The 26,153-nt window shown below is 53.0% G+C and overlaps 1 protein-coding gene and 2 long non-coding RNA genes across 12 annotated transcripts in view; 2 read left to right on the plus strand and 1 right to left on the minus strand.

Annotated features, from left to right (window-relative positions):
- Nucleotides 1-9: 9 nt before the first annotated feature.
- ADAMTSL2 (ADAMTS like 2) lies at nt 10-24,700 on the plus strand. 10 transcript variants are annotated; one of them, XM_035341682.1, is made up of 19 exons: nt 10-208; nt 1,683-1,794; nt 2,425-2,567; nt 3,125-3,200; nt 3,617-3,719; nt 5,324-5,469; nt 5,568-5,691; nt 6,640-6,720; nt 7,669-7,844; nt 8,757-9,099; nt 9,787-10,168; nt 14,748-14,905; nt 16,433-16,559; nt 18,563-18,776; nt 20,101-20,256; nt 21,172-21,342; nt 21,446-21,622; nt 22,566-22,710; nt 23,909-24,700. In XM_035341682.1, the coding sequence occupies exons 2-19, from the start codon at nt 1,684-1,686 to the stop codon at nt 24,025-24,027; spliced, it is 2,952 nt and encodes a 983-aa protein (XP_035197573.1). In that variant the 5' UTR covers nt 10-208; nt 1,683; the 3' UTR covers nt 24,028-24,700. The 10 variants fall into 10 exon arrangements, with proteins under 10 accessions (XP_035197573.1, XP_035197574.1, XP_035197575.1 ...); XM_035341683.1 differs by having other exon boundaries at nt 14,748-14,851; XM_035341684.1 differs by having other exon boundaries at nt 21,177-21,342; nt 23,909-24,043.
- LOC118175435 lies at nt 14,916-16,361 on the plus strand. The gene is made up of 2 exons (XR_004754970.1): nt 14,916-16,077; nt 16,108-16,361. It is a non-coding gene; the product is annotated as an uncharacterized LOC118175435 (long non-coding RNA).
- Nucleotides 24,701-25,224: 524 nt separating the features above from the next.
- LOC118175433 overlaps nt 25,225-26,153 on the minus strand; it is a 34,251-nt gene continuing 33,322 nt past the window's right edge. The window contains exon 3 of the long non-coding RNA XR_004754968.1: nt 25,225-25,985. This is a non-coding gene — a long non-coding RNA (uncharacterized LOC118175433). The remainder of the gene's footprint in view (nt 25,986-26,153) is intronic.

Genomic DNA, 26,153 nt, shown 5'->3' on the forward strand with positions numbered 1-26,153 from the left:
CCCCCCCCCCCCCCCCCCCCCCCCCCCCCCCCCCCCAGCGCTATAAGAGCGGCCGGCGAGGGCTGGGGGGAGCCACTGCGGCGGCTCCTCCTCGCTGCGAGCCCGGCGCTGGTGGCTGCGCTTTGAAGTCGGGGAGGAGGAAGAAGAAGAGGAAGAGGAGGGAGCGGCCGGGGCTGCCGCTGCTCCCCGGCACCCGCAGCATCGCCAGGTAAGGGGAAAGAGCTGGGGACGTGGGGGGGGGGGGGGGGGGGCGCCGGCCCCGGCCGGGGTACCCCCTGGGCTCCACCCCCCCCGCCCCCAAAAGCTCTGAAATCCCCCTTTTTTAGCCTTTTTTTTTTCCCTCCCCCCCCCCCCCTTTTCTTTTTCCTCCCCCTTTTATTTATGCATGCGAACTCTTCGCCGAATCTAGGTTATTTAAGCATGAAACTCTTCGCTGAGTCTGGGATAAACTCTGAGCGAGCCAGTTTATTGGCTTGCAATCAGAAGTGTCTGGGAGCCTTAATGAAAACCAAGTGTAAGGCGAAGCGCAGCCACCTGTCCCCGGCAGCCCCGGCCAAGAGCTCCGGGCTTCAGTTAATCAACGGAGCCGCGATTCGGGAAGTGTCTCCTGCGAGCTGCGCCTCGGCACTGGGGCGGCAGCAAAGCCGAGCTGGGGACCCGGAGCCCCTCTGGGGATCTCTGCGAGCCAGCCACCGAAGCTGGGCAGGCGCTGCCAGCACGTCTGCGTTTCCCAAACCGCTGCAAAAGCCTCTGCAAAAAGAAAAAAGGAGGAGGGAAAAAAAAAAAAAACTCTTTATGTTGCAGCTCTGCGGTCGGTCGTGCCCTGTCTCCTCGAGGAGCAGCCTCTCTCCCACCTCCCCGCTTCCCAAAAATACCGTCTAGTTACTCCTCAAAGGGAATTAGCCTAGAGGAGGCTGTCTGTATCTCTCCTGCAGACATGCACTGCTTTGATTGCCTGGAAGCATGATTTCCTGAAACCTGCTCGCTCCTGGCTCTCACAGCGAGGCTCACAATAAAATGTATTGTGGTTTTGAGCTGGGTTTTATTTAAGAAAATGCCATTCCGGGTTATTTTTTCATGAGACAAATGGAGAGCCAGATGGAAGGCTGACACTTGGGATACTTCATTTCGGTGCTTTAATTGCGCATGGTTTATTTTCTATAAGAACAGGCTTCTCTGGGAATTAGAGTAGAATAAATGAAAAGAGGAAAAATAATGGCAGTTAATTGCACATTGTTGTCTGTTTATGAAGCCTTTCATCTAACCCTTCTAGGAGCAGTTCTGTAAGTGGGAATATTGAAATGCACGGCTTTTTTGAAAGCCAGTGACACTTCTTGTCACTCGCTGCCTCCCGTGCAGCGCCTGCTTTGGTGCCAGCCCCGCTCCTTCCCCAGGCAGGCTCGGAGCCCAGCTCACGTTCCTGTTATCAGGTGTAGCCCCTGGGAACCAGCACAGAGGTGGGGTTTGGAAGACAGCAGCTGAGATGTGATAGAACCTGTCTGCATTAATATGGCCTCTAATTAATTAGGTACTCTGGATCAAGCCCTTGTAGTTCCCAGTGGCACTTAGCTGACCAGGAATGCTGAATGAGATGTGCACTGGGTACCCCAGGCTGCTGAGCTGCCTCCTCCCCCCTGATCTGGATGGGGTCTCACTCAGCGAGGCTTGTGGTTGCTTTCTAGAATGAAGATCCTCAGGTGGAGGTGGAGCAGCATCTCGGGCAGAACGCAGTGCCAGCTGAAAGGTGCCCTGGCCCTTCTCTTCATGGGCAACATTGCCTTCGTGATGGCTCAGGTAAGCAGGTCACCTTGCTGAGGGCCCTTGCTGGGGGTCTTTGGGCTTTAAAATGGTGCAGCACACAGCAGGCGGTGGTGATGCTGCCAGTGGAACTGCTCCGTTGCCCCGACACTGGGGTCCCATCACTGGCAGAGTCGGGGGTGTCAAGGAGCCTCCTGAAGTGACAGACCTGGTGGCACGTGTATGGGGAGCGCGTGGGCTCCTCCAGCCTGCCATGGGCATCCCGTGCCACCACGGAGCAGTTCTGCAAGGGTTTGCTCTAGGTTCTGGCTGCCACCAGCGCTTCAGCTCCCTGAATTCACTGTGGAGCGAGAGCAGATGCGGGGGGGGGGGGAGGTTAGGGTTGTCCGGGAGCTTGGTTTTGCCGACTGAGCTGAACAATGAACGCTTCCCTTCCCGAGGAATCCTAAATATTGCAATTTCATTCCAGCTCGTAATGAAAGCACAATTGAAAAAGCAGAACTTCTTGCAAGAAGGGAGTCTCAGGCTTGACCTCGGATGCGAAGGCAATGCCTGCTAGCCCTGGGGTGGCACAGTATGGGCTGAGCAGGGACGGGTGGCCGGGCAGGCTACGTGGGGTGAGCACCCAAAGCTTTTTCTCTCCCAAACCTGTCTGTACGTGAGCAGGACGTGCCACAGACCTCCAACAGCCTGGAGGAAGGTGCGGATGTGACCGCATACTGGTGGGGCGAGTGGACCAAGTGGACGGCGTGCACAAGGACCTGCGGCGGGGGTGTCAAGTCCCAGGAGAGGCACTGCCTGCGGCAGAGGTACCGCACCGCGCCGTGTGGCAGGGACAGGGGTGGCAAAACCTCTAGTTTGTGTGCTGGTGGGTCTGGCCTAGGTCACCGCATGGTAGATAAGCGTTGGTGAAGAGTCGTTGGCTGGCAAACCCCACCAGAGAAGAAGGTAAGCGTGCCTGGAGCATCTTGCTACGAGGAGGCTGTGTCCTGGCTGTCCCCCTTGGGCTGGTCCCCGAGATTTCTCCTGCAGGATCAGCACAGATGGGCAGCGGGTACGGTGCTGTGCTGCTCTCTGGGCTCCTGGCACCGCACCATGGTGCGGGGCTGGATGGGGGCTGCTGGTGCCAGCTGCCCTGTCCCTGTCCTGGCTGGTCCCTGCGGTGTCTCCCAGGACACTGATGAGAAGCTCGTGGTACAGGTGGCAAAGCCAGTGAGACCTTTGCCTTCAACTTCAGTGAGACGGTGGTAGATCTGTGTGGCTCTGCCACGTGGAGACAGGTTTCCCAGAAGCAGGGGACAAATTCTTTTAAGAGGGTGAAGAGAAGGGTCTCCGACCCACGTCTAACCGTTGTTTCTTTATTCAGAAGAAAGTCAGTGAGTGGGCTGGCTAATAAAACTTGCACTGGAACATCCAAAAGATACCAGCTCTGCAAAGTACAAGTAAGGATATCCTTTTTCTCATTAGTGATGTTTAATTTTTTTTTTTTTAAATAAGAGAAGTCTTGCTTGCTTCATGTGGCATTTCTGTGCCCCTTGGAGTGGGGACATCATTTGTCCTGTAGCTGTCACCCCACTGGCCCTGCAAGCAGCTGGAGCTCCATTTTCTGGCCCTTGTTGCTGCTGTGCTGGGGGCTTTGGGTCCCTTTCTTTGTCCTGGGGCCATAAAACCCAGCAGGTCGTTCTTCACCATCTCCCCAGGGGGTTTCCCCAGCTGTCCCTGTGATGGGAGGAGGAGGAGGAAGATGTGGTTCTGCACAGGGCAGGCAATGGAAAAGCTCCTTGCAGCTCGGTTGAGATGTGCCAGAAACCTTTCCCACAGTCTGTTTTCATCAGGATGTTAATGTATCCCATTCTAGGAGTGCCCTGCAAACGGAAGGAGCTTTCGAGAGGAGCAGTGTTCATCCTTTAACTCCCATGTGTATAATGGAAGAACGTATCAATGGAAACCTTTATATCCTGGTAACAAGACATTCTTTGTGTGTTTCATAATGCCTAGCCAAAATATTTTGATAGTTATGATGCTATAGACTGCAGGAAGGCTCCTCCTCTGCTGTTTTAAAGTGATTTTTCAGAGACACAATCAGCTGTCTCTCGAGTTCAAAGGAGGCTTTTGCAGCTGCAGGGTTACTTAAAAAATAAAATAACAAATATATTTATAGCTGTAGCCTTCAGTCTGTTTTGGTCGCCACTCCCAAGGACCAGAGTTGAAAGGCTGGAGGGGGATGAGAGCACGGGGTGATGCCCTGTGCGGGCAGGGAGGGTCCAGCTTCCCCAGACAAGTGTCCTTTGAGCTGGGGCCGCTGCTGGCTGCTGCCTTCCAGTGACGCCTGCTGCCTCCCCCGCAGCTCGTGAGCTTTGCCAAACGTCACCGAGACGAGGTTAGGCAGCTCGGTCATCTGGGGTGAGCGACAGAGCTGCAGGAATAATTTAGGAGTCAGACTGAGGTTTGTTTTTTCACTTATTTATTTTTAGGCACCTCATGCCCGTCGGATTCAGGCTTTTTTTTCCCTGGGACCCCAGGCGGTGGCATGTAGGTGTCTAAAAATAGAGATGGGAGCTAGCGGAGTTTTCTTATTTTAGGTGTCTCTGTACAATTAATTTTGCTTCATGAAGTTACTTGTTGCCTCCTCTCAATTGAACCAAGCCCCTGTCTCGCCAGCCTCTTGGCAGGGGTGGCAGGGCTTGGCTGGTTAGCTCTGACTGCTTGGCTGGCTCTGTCCCCTTCCTATGGCAAGGTGACAACTTCTTTTAAACATAATTCACTACTCGAGATGATTCACCAGAACAGTTACAGTGAATTGTTTTGTTTTTTAGCAGGCGTTCACGTGGCTCCTGGGGGATTTGCAGGATAATGTTTTGCCATTGATGCTGCCTTGCTTGGGCGCGCAGGCCAGTGGGTATATCGCTGCTCCCTCCTTGGCGGAGTGCAACGCTTGGTGCTGGGTTGCTGGTGCAAACCTGAATTTGTCACTTGCTTCCTGTGGGTATTAAAAAGTGTCTGTTGGGCGCGGGTCTGCTGCGCCAGTGGGTGCAGCCAGCCAGCTGCCTGCGGAAAGCAAAGGGCAAATAGAGTCCAGCTTGGGTGAATGTTCATCGAAAAGCTCTTACGTTTTAAGCTGCTACGGCTTGAATATAGCCTTGTATATCTATTTAAAACAGTGAATGTCTATGCTAATGTAACTAAAGTATTAAATATTGATACGTGAACATGCACATGCTGTTGTGTGATGTATGTATTGCTACTGCAAGCCTTTGCACGGAATAGTGGCATCCTCAGGCGGGTGCTGGCGGTGCCACTAGTGTCAGCAGATGCATCTGTTGCTGGCAGCAGCGAGGGCTGCCTGGCTGTGCAGAGGCTTGCAGCAGCAGGCTGTCACGCTGTCAGAGCACAGTCTCCTGTCCAGCCTGCAAGCACAGGGGATTGTAGCTCTTGAAGCGCTGGCTGCCGTGCAGTTGTGTTGTTGCTGCCGTTGTTTAGCTTGGCAGAGATTCTTTGACATTAGTTGGATGAAAGTTATTGTTTCTGCTGTTTTTGAATGTATCTTTATATCCTTTCCCCTTAGATGACTATGTTCACATTTCTAGCAAGCCCTGTGACCTCCATTGCACCACTGTGGATGGTCAGAGACAGTTAATGGTTCAGGCTCGGGATGGAACATCCTGCAAATACACTGATTTCCGAGGGGTTTGCGTGTCTGGAAAATGTGAGGTTGTTAAACATTATAGCAAAAATATTGTTAGTAGCATTCAGAGAGTTACAAGGGGTGCAATATTTGCCTGACCCTCAGTACTCTATGCCTTTTCTAGCCAATTGGCTGCGATGGCATTCTCTTTTCCACCCACACCTTGGATAAATGTGGAGTTTGCCAAGGAGATGGGAGCAGCTGCACTCATGTGACTGGGAGTTACCGCAAAGGGAACTCTCATCTTGGTAAGGCTCTAAGGGTCCCTTTGCTTTGGGGAAGAGGGCTTTTTTAATTGCATTGGTTCGTTTTTTTTTTTTTGTTTTTTTTTTTTTTGGTAAACTGCTTTTACTCTTACTAAGTGCCCTGCCTCAGCTTTTTTTCTGCATGTTCTTCTTGTGTCGATGCCACTTTTGGATTCAGGCAGGGAAACGCTTCTGTTAAAACAGTAACTTCTCATGATATTTCTCAGAAATACAAGATCTCTGAATGGTGCAACAGGGTTATGCAAGAGGCTGCCGTCTCTGATTTAGTTTGATTTCCCACGACCCAGTAAAACCAGAAATAAATGCCTTGTAACAACAGGAAGCTAGGGTGTTTTGAAAGACCAGGATTTCCAAAACTAGTGTGATGTAAAGCAACAAAACCTACTTGTCCTAAATATAGTGGTCTAATTCAGGAATAATGATTAATGCTCTCTGGGGACCAGTTTAACACAGAGCAAGTTGAAGTAATTGCAGTGGTGTTGGTGGGATTTGTCTTACAACTTACCTAGTGCTAGGCGAAGGGGAATGGGAGGTGAAGCAGGCTGCAATCTTCTTCTGGGGGAGTCTTGAAGACCAGCTAGCACAGGGTGTCCAACCCCAGGACTGCTTCTCTAGCTAGCAAAGTCTTCAGACATGTTCTTTCACCAGCTTATGTAAGCTTGATGTTTGTGTATATAAGGATTGCATCCTTTCCCTCTCCTGACTGTATTAACCCATCATAAAGCAAGATTTGTTGCTTACACTTTATTTTCTATTACCAGTAAGCTCCTACTTGCAGCCTAACAGTTAATCTCCGTTAAAATCTCTAACTCCTGTAAGTCTCTGGATCAGAGCCTGTCTGCTCGCAATATTGCAATACTGACTACTGAGCGTTTTGTTCAGATAACTCGTTAAAAAGTTCTCCTTTCATTAATCTGTAGTTTCCCGTAGGCTATTCTCTGGTAACGCACATTCCTGCTGGAGCAAGGGATATCCAGATAGTAGAACGGAAAAAATCTGCAGATGTTCTGGGTGTGTATAACCTCTTGGTACTTCCCTAGAATGCATGTGTGTATGCTAGCTAATATTTCTTTCCAACGTGGATATGAATGTAGCTTTATTGCGGACATGAGCTCAAACCACTGAGTATAGATGACCACATTATACAAGTCAGTGCATTTCTCTTCACCTGGGCTGTGTATTTCAGCATTAAAGCAATCAAAATGCAGAGCTGCTGGTCAATATTATTGCTACTGAAGCACAGTTTGACAAAACACGCTCATGCTGGGTCATAGCCCAGTGACTTCACCTCTCGTGATCCCCGTGATCCTTCCCAGCTTGGGAAATGTGCAATGGCCCATGATGGCAGTACCCAGGAGATGTCTATGGGCTGCCTCATCAAGTGCTGGTGGCACACTGCTGATCTCTGGAGGTGGCAGAGCTGCTCAGGAAGGGTGTGGACAAACCTGGCCTTGCCCAACAGAGGCTCATGTTTGCTGCTGTAATGCTCTAGTGCTGCCTCAGAGGCTCGTGTCCATGTGTTGGAAGCTTGGCTAAAAAGGGCTGTGCTTAGCGCAGGTCCTGGGCTAGCTATGGAAGAGCTGCCTTGGGCCAGTGCTGGGCTCGGTGTCAGCAGCTCAAGGCTCCCAGAGAAGCAGCTTCTGCTGCCAGCCCCTGGCAGTCTGCTTATTGTCTGCAGATCTGTTCTTACTTAATGGTTTTGCTGAGCTGGGGCTGTGGGCCAGCACACCCAGCAGCTTGCAGTGTAAGGAAAGCGCGGCCCAGAGCTCTGGGCAAGGACTGGCACAATGCACGTTGGAAATGCATTGTGATGTATCTGTCACAAAAAGCAGGAAAAAAGTATTTTGTTACTGTGACGCTCCAATAATTTTATCCCCTGAACAAAGAAGTGGCAGCATTGCATGCCTCTCTTATCACAGCTGATGGAAACAATTCTTATTCATTCTCCCTCATTTTAAGCTGTGGCTGACGAAGCTGGCTACTACTTCTTCAACGGGAACTACAAAGTTGATAGTCCAAAGAACTTCAACATTGCAGGCACGGTGTTCAAGTACCGCAGGCCCATGGACGTCTATGAGACTGGCATAGAGTATATCGTTGCCCAAGGACCGACAAATCAAGGACTGAATATAATGGTGTGCTTTGGCTTTTTCTGGGGGGAGTGATGGGGAAGGGAAAAGCTGCCTTGGCCCGCGGGGGGGGGGCATGGGAGCAGAGTCCTGCTGTGGCTTCACAGCTCCCATGGGAGCATTCCTTGCATGAACCTGTTTTATATGCATCGTCAAATAAACCCAGGCAGGGCTGTGCATGATGAAGGTGGGAGAAGTTGCCTCAGGCACTGTGGGGGACTTTTCTTCTTGGTGTGTTTCATCAGAATTACCTGCTGGGGAAAGTGAAAATAAGAAATTGGGCCAGCTAGCTTAGATAAGTGCACAAACTTTAAAACCCAACTTCTTTTTTTTTTTTTTTTTTAAGCAAACTGTCTAAAACCAGGCAGATGGAGAAAAGTAATTTAATTGGCTTCTGGGCAGTTAGCCAGGGCACCACTCCTGCCATCTTCTGTGTAGCCATGGGCTTCTCTGAAGGGGAAGGGGTGGTCGCATGGGTGCTCAGAAACATGAGGGTCAGTAAAGGGGTGGCAGTGCCTGAGCTGAGTCCCCGTACAGGGGATGTAGTAGCAGAAGGGGTATGTGCTGCTTGTTCACTGTAATGCCACAAAAAGGGGGTTGTGCATGTGATGACAGTAACTCAAGGCAGCTCTCCCAGGTCTCGGTGATTGCTTGGAGGCAAGGGAAGGAGTTCTGCCTGGGGCTCCCAGCCCCGAGCTGGGTCTGATCCTGGTGTGGTGCTGGGGAAAAAAAGAAGGGAAAAAAACCCTTGGGTAATGGTGCTGGGGTGCTGGTCTCCAGCTGTACAAAGCTGGCAATCCGAGGGAAAGCAGTCTGGAAATAACAAGGTGGATGCTCACCAACTGTCAAGTCCAAGATGAATCACAAACTTTGTGTGCCAGTATTCACTGCATCCGTTAATAATGTCATGTTTGCTAGGTCTGGAATCAAAATGGCAAGAATCCATCCATCACATTTGAATACACTCTCCTGAGGAAGCCACACTCAAAAAATCTCCAGCCCATCTACTACACCTTTTCTGAGTCAGATAGTGAAGAAAGCAGAGAGTTTGATGGAGATGTGCCATTGGGCTTTATCCAACACAACGCAACCTATTTTGGGAAGATCTCCAGGGAAAGGATAGACTTGGAGAACCAGGTGTTTGGAAGACAGGACACGGAGGAAGATTTAAACTTGAGCAAAGGTCAGGAAACCAATGAGGTCTATGAAAGAGCAGAAACAATTGACTGTGAGCCAAAACTGAAGGGCAAACAACCCAAAGGTAAGGAGGAGACTTGGGCCTCACTGTTCTGCTCTCAGAGCTCTGGTTGAGAAATGCTCTGTTTCTGACTCTAGTGATCCTGCTGGTTCGTTTTTTTGGAAACCTTGGAAAGTTCTTTAAAACATGTCTGCTCATAAATCCTCTTTGCCCTTCAGGTTCTGGTTTCTGGCGGGTGGGGGGTGGCTATGGGTAAGGTCTCCCCACCGGTGCCCTGCGGTGCTTTGCCTGGTCCCAAGGAGGGGAGGGAGCCCTGGGTGTGCAAACCTCCCCCCCACAGCTTCCTGTCACCTCCCTCTTATCCATAGCTCCATCAACCTCCTTCCCACCCCAGTCCCTCAGACATCCCATCACCAAGCTGCCCCGGGGGCCTTCCCTGCATGGCTATATGGGCTCGGGAGCCAGGCGGGAGTCTTCCTTCCTACCTCTGCTACTGCTTGGGCAGCACTGCCAGGAGCCAGGCTCTCTTCCTTGGGTCTCACTGTAGTAAGGTGAGGCCTGAGGAGAGCTGTGGACTCTTCCCAAGTGGGTACCACTCCATGAGGTTCCCCCAGATCCCCTGCTCCTGCCTCTAGCCTCTGACAGAGCTCAGGCTCTGGTGTGTCCCTGCTGCTCCGGGCTGCTTTCGCCTCCCAGCCTGAATGCATTTTGTGGTTGTCATCGTTGTTTCCCCTGTTGGCTCCAATCTAGATTCAAACGTAACCAGGTCTACTTACCAGACAGACCATGATGACAGAGACTTCGACCCCAGGCTCACCTCCAGGGAGTTCCTTTCGGAGAATGCCATCACGGACAAGCTGCTGGACAAGTCGTCCGACTCAAAGGAGCTGGTGCTCAACATGACCATGAACAGCATCTTCGCCCAGGGAGACCCACTCAACTCTGTGGGGTCGCACATTGACAGCCTCTATGTTGACTATGAGGACACGGATGGCCTGGTGACCTACACCATCAATAGCACCTACATGGAGCTGAGCAATGGCAAAGCCGTCAACACATCTGCGGAGACACCCTTCTCAAACACCACTGTCACCATGACCAGCCCTCAAGGGAACAGAACCCACAAAGCAAGGTAGGAGACACGTCTTTCTAGTCGATCCTATTTATTGTTGTTCTCAACTCATAATAGCGCTGTGCTCAATGCAGACCCCATTGCAAGGTTTCTACCTGCTTTGGAAGCAAGAAGGTAAGTGTAGGATGTTATCAAAGCTTTCCACCAGGGGTTAATCTGGAAGGAAGGGCTGATGGTTTGGGAGCAGAAAGTTGAGAGAGCTTCTAAGCAAGAGGAAAATTGACTGCCCTCCTTAGTGGGGGATGTCAGCGATCCATGCTGACGACAGTCAGTGTGCTTTTGGCTCTTGGCCTGCTGTAACGTGTTATCAGAACCATGGCTGTAACGAAGCCTCTTTTCCTTCTGTCTTCTCTTGATGTCCTGCTCTGACTTCCCCAGGCCCCCTCCTAGTTCTAAAGCAGCAGAAGTTGGTCTGGCCCCTTTCTGTGCACTCTGCCTCCCATGGTCCTCCTCCCTGGAGTTGGCAGGAACGTGCCCATAGCAGCTCCTGGGGCTAGCCCTGCTACCTACCAACAGCTGGAGAGGCACAGCAGAGCAGGAGCTTTGTGTAGGGCCTACAGGAATAGTCTGGGTTTGCCTTAATGGAGGAAGAAACAGTGCAATTAGTCACTGCTTTGATAAGGATATCAAAAGCTCTCTGTTGGCAGCTTGGAGTGGTTAATAATAGGACTGGCACTTCACATCTCTTTGATGGCTAGTTAGAAGTGGTAGAGTTACGAAGATGCAACGGGAAGATTTAAAAAAAATCACAACATAATCTGTCATTAGCAGCATAATTTGTCTGGGCTGGGAAGTCTCAGGATAGTGCTTGTCCTCATGTCTGCGTGCCTCTTGAGGTGCCCTGCGGCTCATGGCAGTGTGCTCCCAGTGTGGGCAGGCAGGGACGGGGCTGCTGGCGGGCTGGGCAGAGCAGCACTCCGCAGTCCTTCACACACAGCCACAGGTCTGAGCATCCCCGAAGAGCTTGGGCTGAGACCGGCTTCTTGGGAGCCATGAGGTCCCAGATCCACAGCTGTGGATTCAGGTCCCTCCTGTTTTTTTAGGGTCCCCAGCACCCAGGTCTCCTAGCTGTGCTGCTCCAACCCCTCTGTCCCCCAGCTCCCCACAGGGAAGCCGTAGGTTGTGCTACTGAACTGCAGAAGATGTAAAGCTCTGAGCAAACCCTCTCTGGCTCTAGTTAGTTCTATTTACCTAGAACTTATGCTAGCTTATGCTAAAGAAGCTTATGCTAAAGAAAATGTCCATGCAGCCAAACATATCCACAGACTTCTTAATGATAAGAACGCTTAAATGCTGCCAAGGGCTTGTCTATCATCTCTCCTCGTGGCTTGGCTTGGAAAGCCTGCCTTCAGCTGCCAAAGCAAGCATTTCATTAGCACTCTGACAAGCGAGGGCAGTGCTGTCAGCTCCCTTCCTTGTGCTGTGGGGTGAGGAGGGAGCCTGCCCTGCAGCTGGGGTCCTGCCTGGTCCCAGCACCCTCCCTGTGTGGCCTTGCTCAGCACCCTGTAACTCACATCTCTCTTTCGGTAGCTGTTAAATGGGGCTGATGCTTTTCTGCCTCCTGGGAATGCAGGGAGCTGTACGTGCTTTGAAATTCAGAGCAGCTTGGCTATTGCAGGATAAAACAAAAAAGGCTGTTAGTGCCTTGAGTGCAGTTCCCTGTGATGCTTAACGAAAAACCCAAATCAAATAATAACAACAACAACAAAAAAAAGCAAACCTACTTTCCATTATCCCCAGCCACCTCTCTATCACAGGCACAGCTCAGGGATTTAAACCTATTCAGGACAGGTACCAAGTACTGCAGAACAAAGCCAAGGGAGGAATGGGAAGAAAATTGCAATGTTCCTTCTTCCCACCACTCTTGGGAATAAAATAAGTTTGGTTTTCTTTCAGATCTAAACAGTAATAGCTGAAAAAGGCTTTTGGCTTTGGAGTTTTGCAGAAGCCAAAGGCTGCACCTAGGGAGCAGGAGCTGTGCATGTAGAAATATGACATGATAGCAGGGTGTGGGGTCTGGCTTGCCCTCCCCATCCCACTAACCATGGGCAGGGTGCTGGAGCACGAGGTATGTGAGCAGTGGAGGCACTGGGCTTGTTCCTAAAGAAAAAAGAGGGGGGATAGTAATGCAGAGCCAGGCTGGAGCCACCACCCAGGGGGGACCCTGTTGGGGCACCAGGGAAACCTCCACCCTGTGAGTCTGCCCTTGGAGAGGGGCAGAACCAGGCAGGGCAAGGCCTCGTGTGCCTCATCTCATCCTGGGGTCGGCCTAGTTTTGGGCAGGAGGTTGGACCTGATATGTCCCAAACCCATCCCTCCCAGACCAGGGATGGAAAGTTGGCATTTTGCTTGCTTCCGTTCCCTTAAGTGAAGGTGCTGGAGAGGATCATCTGCCTGTGGGCTGTAAGCAGCCAGCTGCACACACGAGACAGCTGCTTAGAGGTGGGACACCTCTTTTCTTGAACTGCCACAACCTTTAGTGCCTGTGCCATTCTGCCCTGTTACATCCCTGAAGCCAGCCCCATGGGGCCGGGCTGCTGCACCCTGGCAGCATCACTGCTGGGGCTTGTCCTGCACTGGGGTCATCTCCTGGTCCCATGCGCTCGTTTTTATTTTTTTCTTCTGTTACAAGGGCTGTTTAGGGAAGATGGGCAGCCAAAACATCAGCTGCTGCCAGAAAGGGCTGTCTGTTTCCACTGCCCCAGAGAGGAATTTCACTAGAAAGCAGCAACGAGGATGTCGGGCACCTGGCACAAGGGCCCCGCGCTTGCTTTTGGTGCTGTTGCCCGCATGAAAAATGGAAACCACGTGCAGGCACGGAAGAGAACACTTGACATCATTATAATGCTTGTAAATACATTACATAAAAGGGGAAAAAAAAAACGCCTGCTTTGTTTGTAGGGCAATGTGCTGCTGCATGTATTTAGGGAGACAAAACTGTTATTTTGTGCAGCTTGAAATGGTAAGAGCTGAACGGTGCCCTGTGACCAAACGTCTGACCTACCTAGAAAGAACTTGTCCCTATGGCCTCATTACACATTGGAGAAGCTCTTCAGGATCACGTACATTAAAGGGATGCTGCTGAAGGGTTTTCCACCCTCAGATGTGATATAAAGCTTATTTTGATGACTATTTTCAGCTGATAATGTGGTGTGTACTTTGGTGCCTCAGAGAGCAGGGTGCAGGGCGGAGGAGCTAGGTCACAGCCCCTTTTCCAGGCAAATTGAAATAATTAAAATATAAAAGCCAGATGTTGACTGCATGTGAAGGGCTCTTTCTAAAGGCTGTCCTGGGGGAAGCAACCAGAACAGGCAGTACCAGGGCCGCTGGTGGCAGCGGCTGGCGCGGCTCTGGCAGAGCTGCTTTGGCAAGATAAAGCACTATTTATGGCAAGCCGAGGTTGTTGTGTTTTGTGCAAAAATAGCCACATTAGTTTCAGTTCCATTTCAAACGCAGGAAACGAGTGTTTGCCAAAATGACAGTCAGAATCAACAGGGAAAAGGAAAGTTGTTTGTAATCCTCCTGGAGGATCGCTGGAAGGAGGGTGGGTGTGGAAGGAAAGGCTTGGATTCTCACCAGTGTCCTCTTAAAGGTGGATCTCATAGACTGGACCTGAACTTTCTCTTATGATCACCTAAATAAGGCAATTCCAGAGCTTCTGCTGCCTAGAAATCATATAAGCTGCATATCTTGCCAGGCCAGAGACAGCTGGATGTCAGGATGCAACCTTGTCCGCTCTTTCAATCAGGGTAGACACTTGCAGGGTTTGAGCGAAGGTCTGAGAACTCTGTTGTAAAGGTGCAGTATCCCTGACGTGTTACAACATTTCAGGATGTACGACGCACTGACCCGGGAGAAGCTGCTGTTCTTGGTTTGACAGATGCTTTTTCACATACCAGGCTGAATCTGTTACCCCTTTCCCACTTGGCATTACGCGTTTGAACGTAGCGTGAACACCAGAGATGCAAGTCACGCATCCAAACCTAAAACAATCCAGCGAGAGTGGCCCAAGCAACAGGTAGGCGACCGGCGGGGCCTTTGCGTCCAAAAGCAAAGTGTGCTTGGAGTGGCAGGCTGCCGAAATCCCGCGCCACGTGTAGGCTCGAGGCTGCCCGGCTCGGAGCAGCCGAAAATCCGCCTGCGCTGAGCAGCGCGCGGCGGCGTGCCGGGTCGGCCCCGGAGGCGCAGGGGAGGAGATACTGCACCTTTAGCCGCCGTTACGCCGAGGGCCAGGTGTATTTGAGCAGAGAAAATGCGAACTTTTTTGTTTAAATTCTGAACTGTTTCTACTTGTGGGTATTTTTATCCCATTCTCTCTATTTCTAGACAGTGGAAGCTCTGCCTCTAACCGGGCTGGGGATTCTACTTGGGGCTCAGGACAGGTATGTTGTGAAATGAAACGGAACAATTCAAACAAACAAACCCCAAAATCAGAACAACCAAACCCAACCGACAAACAAAGCCAATCCCCTCCCAAACCCAACCTGCTCGCAGATGTGTGTCTCTGACGTGGCGTGTCACGGCTCTCCTTGTAAATGCTCTTTGTGTTTTGTTTTTTTTTTTTTTTGCTTATCGCTAGAAACAGATTGAAGTTGTTAAGAAAGGGCCAAGGTGTGAGTGCTGCTGACATGTACAGGTGGAAGCTTTCCTCCCATGAACCCTGCAGCTCTACATGTACCACAGGTAGTTATAAGACGCAGCCAAGCGCAGCCTCTGCACAGCCGCCGAAACCACCCGGTGTGTGAGTCGCTTTTACGTCTCGTAGGGATGGGAAGGAAGGACCTGGTGATGCACAGGGGGTCTTTCCATCGCCAGATCTGGTGTAGCACAGCCTCCAGTGTAGCCTTGCAAAGCCGGGGGGGGGGGGGGGGGCACAGCTCAGCCCCCTGAGCTTTGCAGAGCTGCTGGCCCTGCTGGGGAGGAGAGGGAAGCCCCCAGGGTCTCACCCTGCGGGCTTTTTGTGCAAAGCTTTTGTGAGCTGCAAAAAGCTCCCTGCCTGCCTGCATTTACCAGCCCGGTGGGGTCCTAACGCTTCTTGCTGAGTTTGAGCACGTGGGCTCCTCGAGCCGGGGCAGCTGTGACAGCGAGGGGATTGAAGTCTGTGCAGCCAGGCTCCTTCTTTCCATGGCTTTTTATTTCCTATTCCCTTTTGAACATTCAGAGGGTTTTTGAAAAGCCCAGCTTCTTTCTGACAGAGTGAAATTTTGAAGATTGTTCAGCTCTGGCAGGAAACAAAGCAGCACTTGACTTTTTGATTTAGTTTTGTTTCTCCCACTCCTCCTGCTGCTGAGCCTGGTCTCAGCTGCAATGGTGTCAACCTGGAACAGCGACATATCTGCCAAAGCCTGGCCTCTGTTCTTTTTTCCTAATTTCCCCCTTTTTGCCCCACAAAAGCTCTGAGCCCCCTCTCCTTTGCTCCTTGGTTAGGTGGAGGGAAGCTGGCGGTGTCCCTGGTCCCCTGCACTACTGGGCACGAGCCCTCTGCTCGCTGCCCTGAAATAATCCAGATACCGCAGGGCTTCTGCAATTAGAAGGAAAAAGGGCAAAAGAGGAGACCACAGTCTAAGTAAGGGATGCCTTTTAGAACAGCAAATGCAAGGATTTTATTTATTTTTAGGGGTGCCAGGCACTTGCACACAGTGTGCAGGTAGTGGGGGCTCTGCAAGCCATCACCCTCCCCAGAATCCCATCAGCTGCACGTTCTGGGTCATTTTTGGCTTTTTTGCTCCCCTCTGAACAAATCTTCCCCCTTGACCAGGACAGGCTGCTCTGCCCAGTTTGCAGCCAGCAGGGAGAGGTTCCACTTGAATTTCTCTTTTCTCATTACCTTTTTCTAATGACACACACAGAGAAGCCATACGATGTCAGGAGTTGGAGATCTTCTTTTTTTAGTTTCATGTAAACCATGTGTCCTGGGAGCTGCGCTTGCCTGGGAGCAGGGGCTGCCTCGCGGACACGTTGCCCTAAGCATTTCCTATGAAAACACATTGCTTGTATGTTAGTGGTGGTGACCCCTAGCATGGTGGCTCTACCCGCTTCTGGAGCCAGCCTCAGCCTGACGATGTTGGCTTTGGTGGCTGCTGTCATCCTCCCTGCTGGGCAGCATCGTCCCCGTGGGCAGAAAATCAGTTTGCTGCTTTCCCCCAGGAGGAATTTTTGGAAAATGCGTATAAGAGGTGGGGGGGAGGGGGAAAAACAAGTCTGGATATCAAAAGTCACCAAGCGTCCTCTGTGTGTGTGTGTGTGTATTCTCTCTGAAACCAGGAGTGATGTCCACGTATGCTATGTGTGTGCGCTATGACGGGATCGAAGTGGACGATACGTACTGTGATGCCATGACCCGCCCCGAGCCCGTCCATGAGTTCTGTGCTGGGAGAGAGTGCCAGCCAAGGTACCGCCTCACAGGGCGCTTCCTCTGCTGTGGATGCATCGGGGGGTGGGGGGGTCGGCATGGGGGGCGGCAGGGACATGGGGCGCGTGGCCCCTAGCACCCCAGCCCTCCTGCCCTGCTTGCCTGGGCTGCCCTGGGGTGCAGCGAGGCTTTCCCCTTGAGGGTTGTGGTTTTGGCTGATGGGTTACAAGGAGCCCTCCCTGACCTCCTGGTGGTTTGCAGCTTGCAAACTGCACCCAGGGCCTGTCCGGTCCTGTGCCCTCTTCAGCATCCTAAATGTCACTGAGGTTTGCTTGCAGTCGGGGCAAAGCATGGGATAGTGGTTGGACAGGAACCTGTTTTCCTTCGGTTGTGGCTCTTTATCCAAAAAGCGTGCTTTGGGTTGTGGTCCTGAGCCGAACTGTGCAGCTCGGGTGCATCTCTGCCACTGGTTTGTAACGCAGGCGGTGCGACTTGGAAGGCTTGCAAGGAATAGCAGTCCCCCGTGTCTGTTGGAGGGAGGGCTGTGATGGGGTCAGACTGGGGGCAGTGCGAAGGGATAAGTAAAGGTCTGGGGCATGCCCCGAAATGGTTTCATTCAGCAGCAGCACAAAGCAAGGGCAGGGTGGCAGCACGGACCAGGAGTAGCCCTGCAAAAGCCCAGAGCGGTCGTTTTCAGCTCGGGTAACTGCAAAGGATGACTGGTTGTGCTGGGGATGGCAAGGGGGCGGAAAGCACGTGCCTGGCGGGCTGGTGGCATCTCACTGGACTTAGCACGTTGAGGCTGAAAGGCAGAGCAGGTCATGGTGCAAGCGAGGAGAGAGCAGGGAGGGGAATGGTGCTGCTGGGAGCAGCCCGGTCCTGGGGGCACCGTGGGGACTTTGCTCTCTGCACTAGCTTGGTGTTCTGGCACATTGGGTTGTCTCACTGGTCTCTTATAAAGTCAGCTCCTCCTCGGGTTTGTGCTGCTCCAGTTCCCCAGGCTTTAGCACCGTGGTGAGGAGTAGCTGTGAATGCAGCAGGAGAGCGGGTGGGCGAAGGAGCTGCTGGGGGCTCAGATGGGGCAGCCTGGTGCCATGGAGCTTCTCCAGTAGCTAAAGCCAAAAGAATTTTTGACTTGCCCAAGAGCTGTCTGATCTGGGTGGGAAAGACCTTGGTTTCCTCTCCCTTCTGCCCTCAGGTGGCACCCTGAAACGTGACAGCGTGTTGTGCCTGCAGCCTGACACGGGGCGTGAGGCTGATGTGCAGGGGGGACATGGTCCAAACATCCCCAGGGCAGCCTTGTTAGCTCAGATTTGTTTAGGTTTTAAAGTTTTTTATTTTTTTAAAGATTATTCTTTATATCAGAGCTCTTAAAATGCTGCTATAGTACAGAAGGCTTGAGCACAGGACGCTTTTCCATTGGTTTAGAAGTCACTCCCCTTTGGCAGTGGCAGGGGATGGTAAGGGGCAGGCATTGTCTTGGAGCAGATCCTCCCTTTTCCATCCCATCTCACAATGTTTGAGCCAGTCTGACCATGGTGCATGAACCTTCCTCCTGCCAGGGAATCTGCAGGGCCGTGGGGTGAGCCCTGCCCTCCCGCCTCCCTTTGGCAGCATTCCCAGCCTGTAGCTGTTACAACACCAATGTCCTGGCAGTCGTTTGGGTTGTTCCAGCTTCTTGGAACCGGCTGTGGCACCCCAAAGGGCGCCTGCACCCCTCCTCCTTCCCTCTGCCTGCATCCTGCTCCTTGTCACCTGTGCCGGCTGTGATAGATGCATGTGTCCCCTCTGTCCTTCAGCTGGTCAGGAAAAATAAAAAACAATATAAAAAATATCAGGGTTGAGTGTGAGCAAACAAGTGTGCTGGGCTGGGGGGGGGACACCAAATCCCCTGTGGCATGCCCTGTCTCTGAGCCTGGGGGGCTGCACGGAGGTGGTTTGGGGTCGCTTTCTCACTACTCTGTCTCTGGGCAAAGTGATGTTGGTGTGGGGATGCACAGGGTCAGGTTTCCCCTGCACAACTCCTCTCTCTCGTCCCACAGGTGGGAGACGAGCAGCTGGAGCGAGTGCTCCCGCACGTGCGGCGAGGGCTACCAGTTCCGCATCGTGCGCTGCTGGAAGATGATCTCCCCGGGCTTCGACAGCTCCGTCTACAGCGACCTCTGCGAGTCGGCCGACATCACCAGGCCGGACGAGCGCAAGGTCTGCAAGAACCCAGCCTGTGGGCCCCAGTGGGAGATGTCGGAGTGGTCGGAGGTGAGTTTTGGGGATTTCTGGCTCACCCGTGGCCGTCAGAGACTCGGCACATGGGGACTTCCTAGGGCACTGGCCATGATGGCTGCACGTGCTGGTTTATGCCATGAGAGATGAGATACTTCTCCTCCTGGGAGCTCCCAAAACGCGTCTTGGTCATAATTTAAACATCTCCTTCCCTCCTCAGGCTGGGGAGAGCCCTTCCCATCGCGCTGCCGATGGAGGGGCTGGTGCCTTCTCTGATTTTGCAGGATGTTTTGACTTTCCCAGTCTGGTAGAGAAAAGCTCCCTGCACACGTGCTAGCACGATATTTTGACTGGCGTAGCGAAGTGGAGTGGCTTATTTTACCCAAACCCATATATTCCTCCAGCATGTGTCAGGGACAGATTGCTTGAGACACTCCTGGAGTCGTTCGCTCTTAGCCAGCAGCAAAGCTAATCTAATTTGGATCACATCTGAAGCCGTGTGCCAAGTTGGCCTGGGAAATAGGCATAAAAAAAAGAGCACGTTTCAGAGATCTGAGGATTAACATATCAGCGCGGTGCGTCTGAGCGCTGTGCTGTTGACACTTTTCCCTGCTTAACGTTATGCGTGGAGCAAACGTGTGCATGGGAGACTGCAGTAACTCAAATCCAGTTCTAAATAATGTCACTGCGCTGCGCGGTGCCAAATTTATCCACAGGATAAAAATCTCAGTTCTGTGGTTTGGGGAAAACATTCTCGAAGGACATGAAAAGCAGCTGGCTGTTCCTGCGAAGGAAGTGAGGGAGATCTCGCTCCTGGCTTTAAGCGGCAGCTACAACCTTTCAGCTCTGATATTGGGCGGTTTTGGTACCTTTTTTTTTTTTTGTTTTTTCACCCTCTGGCTTCTGTGGGCCTGGGGGGGGGGTTTGCTCAAGCAGCTGGGAGAGGAGCAGGGCTGGGAGCACATGCACCGGGAGGCTGAGCCAGGCTCTGAGCCAGCTCGGTGCCCCTGAAACACCAGCGAGGCTGGGGTGGCCCCCCCAGAGCCTGGCTGCTGGGCTTGCACAGCACCCAGGCAGGATGCAACCCCTTCTGCACCGCTGAACCTGACTGAGGCTGTTTGGGGCTGCTGTTTTTTTTTGGGGGGGGGAGAGGGGCAGCTTTGCTCCATCTCATTTTACAGATGCGTGTAAGTGCATTTCCAGTGTGCATTTTTAGGGAGTTTCAGGTTTAAAAACGTTAAAATAAATAAAAAGCAGCTCCCAGTTTCCATCACCTTTAACCCAGACCGTGGTGTGGCTGGGGCGGGGGCTGTGCTGTGTCAGGTGGGTGCCCTGCTCATGCTGTCCCCTCTGTCCCCAGTGCTCAGCGCGATGCGGCGAGCGCAGCGTGGTGACCCGGGACATCCGCTGCTCGGAGGAGGAGAAGCTGTGCGATGCCAGCGCCCGGCCCCTGGCTGAGAAGAACTGCACCGGGCCGCCCTGCGACCGCCAGTGGACTGTCTCCGACTGGGGACCGGTGAGACCCCAGGGAGGGGACGGGTGGCACCTCGTGGCTCACCTGAGCACAACCTGCACGCTCTGTGCTGCATTTTCTGGGGGTTTAGGTTTGGTGGAGTTTGTGAGTGCCAGACCCTGCCCTGCAGAAGGCTCCTTGCCCGTGGCAGGGATGAGCCTGTGCTCCATCCCCATGGGCTGGGGGGAACAGTAGACCCCTGTGCCACCCTGACAGCCTGGTCAGCTCCTGCTATTGTCACCTGGTGGGTGACAAAAGCACCCTGTCAGCTGCTGAGCTGGGCAATGCTGATGCTTCATGCCTGGAAAATGAACCTTTAGCCTTTCCCCCCCCCCCTTTTCCCTTCCTGCACAAGTCTGCTACAGAGACCCTCTCCATCCCAAGCTATTTTTACGCAGGGTTTTTATTCCCTGGCTAAAAATAAGCAGTTTCCATGGCAGCAGTGGGGCTGCAAAATGCCGTGCGTATCAGCAAGAGCGGCCGCAGAAGAGCTGGGGAGCACTCACTGCTCCCCCCGAGGCTCGGGGCATGGCTGAAGCAGTGAAGGGGGGACACTGGCAGCCACTCGCTTGGCCCCATTTATCTTGGTCTCTGAAAGCTGCCCTGTGTTCCCCTGTTTGTGGCACTTCCCCTCCTGCCTGTGCTAAGGAGGTGCCGAGTTTTGCTCGGTGCCAGCGGGATGCGACCGTGGGGTGCGTCGGCTGCAGGGGCTCCCCAGGGAAGGATGCGTCCAGCTTCCCTGCAGCAAGCACGTGCTGCTTTTTTAATCCAAACCCTGAGGATCCCTTAACAAGGTGGGGCTGGGGAAGAGCTGAGCCCCAAGCAGGCATCTCGGTCCCCATCCTGGGTCATCCACGGGGCCGGGACCGAGCTGCTTTCCCCGCCGCTGACCGCCCGCTGTGCTTGGTGTGGTTTCAGTGCAGCGGCGGCTGCGGGCAGGGCAGGATGATCCGGCACGTGTACTGCAAAACCAGCGACGGGCGCGTGGTGCCGGAGTCGCAGTGCAACCTGGAGACGAAGCCGCTGGCCATCCACCCCTGTGGGGACAAGAACTGCCCATCACACTGGCTGGCACAGGACTGGGAGCGGGTAAGGCTCAGCAGTCCCCTTGGGGGGTGATGCAGGAGGCCGCTCTTGGTGCGGGGCAGGGGTATGGGGTGCAAGGCTCTCAGCCCCGCTTGCATCCCCGCAGTGCAACACCACGTGCGGCCGGGGTGTGAAGAAAAGGATCGTGCTCTGCCTCGAGATTGTCAACGGCAAGATCAAGACCCGCAACCCTGCCGACTGCGACGTGGCCAAGAAGCCCGTGGAGGAGACGACGTGCTTCGAGCGGCCGTGCTTCAAGTGGTACACGACCCCCTGGTCGGAGGTAGGCGGGGAGGGGGCTGGGGGCAGCTCTGGGGACCTACTGCAGGGGGGGAAATTCCCTTCCTACACCACCTGCAAAAAGCCCCAAGGAGCTGGGTGAAGCTCTGCAAGGTGCAGCCCACAAGAGTGCACAGAGGAGCCCCTTTGCTTTGCTAGCAGCTCGGGAGAGCCTGCCCTGGCAAAACACAGGCAGGACTTGTTGTGAACAGGACTGAGAGGAGATGCTTTGGGTTAGCTTTAGCTTTTTCTTTCCTGTTTTTCTTTTTCACCCCTTTCTCCCTGAAACAGCTGGTAGGAATGCAGCTGGGGCTGTGCACAGAGCCTGCACTACAGATGGGCAGGGAGCGAAGCTGGGGCTCCTGCAAGGTGTGGGGTGATGCTGGGGCAAGTTGGGCTGCCCCAGTCCCATGCGGGGCTCCTCTGTGCCACGAGCAGGGAGACAACAAGCAGCGAAGAGCTGTTCCCAGCTCCCTGCAAGAGTTCCCTAACGCAGGCCTTCTCGTCTGCCTGGAGCTCGTTTTGTTTAGTCTTAAAACCCGTCCTTGCAGCCTATAATTAGCCCAAGAAACTGGGCTGTAATCCCCTGCTGTAATCCCCGTGCGCTGAGGCATCCAAAGGGCAGCAGGCTGCGAGTGCAGCCCGGGAGCAGCTCTGTGCACCCCAGACACGTTGCACAGACCCCAGCCCCATAGCCCCCGGTTGGGGGGGGTGTCACAGCCATCCCAGTGCCACCCAGCAGCTCTGAGCCACGGTGGCTTCAGTGGGAGGAGGGAGGTTTGCAGCCCCACCAGATGTCTGAGTGCTGGCAGCGAGGATGGAGCGAGGGGCCAGCAGTGATATGAGGGGTGCAGAGTTCAGCCCCCTGGGTTTTAGCAGGTCCTGGCTCGGTGCACACCCCCACGGTGGGGGGTTTCTTGCCTCAGCTCCAAATCTCTGTTCCCCAGTGCACAAAAACCTGCGGCATCGGCGTGAGGATGCGGGACGTGAAATGCTACCAGGGGAAGGACATCGTCCGTGGCTGCGACCCGCTGGTGAAGCCAGTTGGCAAGCAGACCTGTGACCTGCAGCCCTGCCCCACGGAGCCCCCAGGTGAGCCCCCCTTGGTGTTTTATTTTCCACAGCCCCCCCAGCTTGCTGCTCACCCCAGGGGGACATAAAGGGGACAGAGCTCCCTCTGTGCCTCAGGGACGTGGCACCATGGCAGGCTGTGGCTCTGTGTGACCCCGTTAAGTAAAGGGGGAGAGTTCAAAATCAGCGTGCTCTGACCTGAAGATAAAATGGAGCTGTGGAGAGCTGACCTGGGTGGCGCTTGTGTGATTCCAGCTCATGTCTAGGAAGTTCTGTCTGTGCCATTATTTTAATGATTTCTGGTCTCCGAGTATCCCGTGGGATTTGTAACTATCTCATTATCTGACTCGTCTGCTGGCTCAAAGCCCCTGTGATCTTTAGCGAACACGCGGTTCTAATTCTTTAATAGGATTTGGGAATAAGGATGATGAGGGAGAAGAGCATGGGGGTGGGAGGCAGGTTTGGGGCTGGCTGCGGACCCAGGGTGCCCCTGGCTGCCAGCTCAGCCTCCCCTGGGTCAGGGGCATGCTGCAGGGCTTTTGGGGTGCCTCATCATCCCCTGGGAGTGGGCCGGTTTCATCCTTCCTATGGATTTTATACAAACAAAACAACTGCAAATCCTGTGGGTTTGAAGCAAAATACTGCTCTGGAGGGTGTTACGGCGGGTTTTGCCCCCTGCCCTCTCTCCAGCAGCTCATTTGCCCTGAGCTCCTGCTGTCCTGCTGCTGGATTCCCACTCACCTTCTCAAATACCCATCTGGGGCAGAAGTTGTATGTGCTGGGGTCACCCTGTGCCCTGCCACTGGAGGTGCCTGGCTGGGGACAGCCCGGTGCCGGGGTCCCTTGGTGACCCTGGCAGCCGCTGGGCAGTTGCCCCAGGGAGGAGCCCGAGCTGTGGGGCTGAGACCAAGTGCGGCTCCTCAGGGCAGACGTGATGAAACGTGCCAACCTTGTACCTCTGCCCAGGCTGGCGATGATATTCATGGGGAAACCGCTTGGCTTTTCCAAGGGATGCTCTGCCAGGGAGCACGGATGTGACCGTGGTAGCCGGGGTGATTTTTTTTATTTTTTTTTGCCCAGCCCACAGTATTTAGGGCAAACTGTGTACAGGACAAAAGGAACTCATGAACTTGTGATTTTTTTCTTGTATTTCCATATCAATGACTTTTCCTTTTTTTTTTTTTTCCTTCTTTCTTCAACCAACCTGCCCTCCCTGCAGATGACAGCTGCCAAGACCAGGCAGGAACCAACTGCGCCCTGGCCATCAAGGTGAACCTGTGCAGCCACTGGTACTACAGCAAAGCCTGCTGCCGCTCCTGCCGTGCTCCCCACTCCTAGTGCGGGGCTGGGGGGGGCCTGGCCAGCCTGCTCCCCCCGCCGCCGGGGCCCCAGGCACCGTGCAGGGCGAGCTGCCGGGCCCTAAGGGCGCTTCCATCCATCCTTCCCTGCCGGCACAGAACTGCTCCCCTCTCCTCCCTGGTCATCAGAGCTGTACATAGGTCCTGTATATTTGATTTTCCCCCGACGGCAGCCGTTCACCTCTTTTACAAGGTCTTGTCCTTTGGTTTCTTTCTGCCTGAGCAGGTTTGGGGTTGGCAATAGGGCAGCGTGAACCTGTTGGAGCACCAGCACCTTTCCCTTGCAGGGGGTTAGTGCCTCCTCCCTGATTTTTTTTTCCCCCAAATCTGTGCTCTCATGAGCCGCATTTAACACGGTGGGGAGCTGATCATCTGCTAAATGAACTCGAGCCCAGGCCCTTTTTTTTTTTGTAATATGTAGGTGTATACTTTTTCAGAGGATTTTATCTTATAATCAAATGGTAGTTCCATAGTCCTTACAGAAAAAAACCGTAATGCTGACATATTGTATATAATATGGAAACATAACTGCACTTTATATCACAAAAAAGACGTGCTCTTTTTTAATATATTTGTTTACATACAGTGAACTTTATCCACATAATCATTAATTTGTACTCATATGTATATTTTAATAAAATTGTCATATTTATGATGGTATCTCGTTTTATTCTCCAGTTTTTGGTGGGTTTTTGCCCCTGTGTGCTGGAAACGTTGGTGTCAGGGTTACAAGCCTGCGTGTTGGGTCTGTTCCTGGGGGAAGAAGAGCAGCTCTCGGTCCAGGATGGGGAAATGCAGCTGCATTGATAGCCAGGCAGGGAAAAAATCCCTTAATTTGGCTCCTTTCTGGGCCATTGCTATGGGATTTGGGATGCTCATGGAGTTGTGTGGGTTTATGAACTGCAAGCTTTTCAGGAGCCTGCAGGCAAAGAGGTTTGATACAGTACAAACAAAAAAGGACTCCAAAAAGGGGTGATTGTTTGTGCTTCTGTGGGTAGGGCTCACCAAGCATCCCCTGTGGCGGTGCCTCTACCCTAAGCCCAGGCTCTCTCCCCTGTGCTGGGATGTCGGGGGGGAAGTTCCTGTACCTGTGTGATGCTTCTGCAAACAGCACCCTGCAGGTACACAAAGATTGGTCTCAAAATCCATGGCAATGTTATTTCTTTTTATTTTTTTATTTTTTGCTTTTATTTTTTTCCTTGATGCCCAAAGTCCTGTACAATAGTTCACCAGGGGAGGGTTAGAGAAAGTCAATCATTTGCTTAGCTTCCAAGCTACACGGGAAGGAAAAAATAAATAAAAAGGGAAAAAAAAAAATGAAATAAAGGAAGGCTGGAAAGATAAGTACATTCACAAGAAATGCAAAGGATCTGAAGTCTAAATGCATTTAAACAAACTGCAGTGAGCACTGTACAACCGTGGCTGCGCTACCTGGAGCAGGGAGAAGCTCCCTGGAGCGTAGCCTGGGCAGGACCAGACGCTGGATATTAAACGTGTACAAAACCAAGCCCAGATTCCCCCCCTCCCGAGAGAAACCCCGAAATGTCAAAGATACTCTGCAAAGACTGACTTGTACCTCAAAAGGTTTGGTGGGGAATTAAAAGCCCTCACAGTTAAAATGTCCGGATGGGCTGCAGACAGCACGGGTTTGCCAACGGCTACGGAGCGCCGGCTTTTTTTCTTCTCATCCCATCTTTAAAATCGATGCCTGACCCAGAGCACGGCACTGAGGCTGTCAGAGTCCATTTGCAGCCCCTTCACCCTCTGCTGCAGCAGAGCGAGCCATCCCCCGAGTCCAAGGAGATGCTTTTAACCTGAATACCGCGCGGTCTGGGAGCAAGGGGGCACTTGTAAGACAAATCGTACACGTGGAGGGAGGAACTGAGCCAGCAAGGAGAAAGCAGAGCCTGTGAGCAACCCACAGACGCACCAGTGCTGCTGCAATAACCAAACTGCTCCTTCACTGCGTGGCCAGAACCCAGCACCAGCTCTGTGCCAACCCCTTGGCCCGTGCAGCCCTGGCAGGATCCAGCGCGGAGCTGGGGCAGAGCTGGTGCCACGGTCCTGGCCAGGGGAAACACAGAGGCGGCTCTGCCTGAATGTGAA

This window comes from Oxyura jamaicensis, chromosome 17, assembly GCF_011077185.1.
Source record: "Oxyura jamaicensis isolate SHBP4307 breed ruddy duck chromosome 17, BPBGC_Ojam_1.0, whole genome shotgun sequence".
In the NCBI taxonomy this organism is placed as follows: domain Eukaryota; kingdom Metazoa; phylum Chordata; class Aves; order Anseriformes; family Anatidae; genus Oxyura; species Oxyura jamaicensis.

Bases quoted from the DNA above. Each gene is read 5' to 3' on its own strand.
- ADAMTSL2 (XM_035341682.1), top strand. From the start codon at position 1,684: ATGAAGATCCTCAGGTGGAGGTGGAGCAGCATCTCGGGCAGAACGCAG. The intron at 16,560-18,562 runs GTACCGCCTCAC...CTCGTCCCACAG, and splicing joins GGGAGAGAGTGCCAGCCAAG to GTGGGAGACGAGCAGCTGGA. The intron at 22,711-23,908 runs GTGAGCCCCCCT...CCCTCCCTGCAG, and splicing joins CTGCCCCACGGAGCCCCCAG to ATGACAGCTGCCAAGACCAG.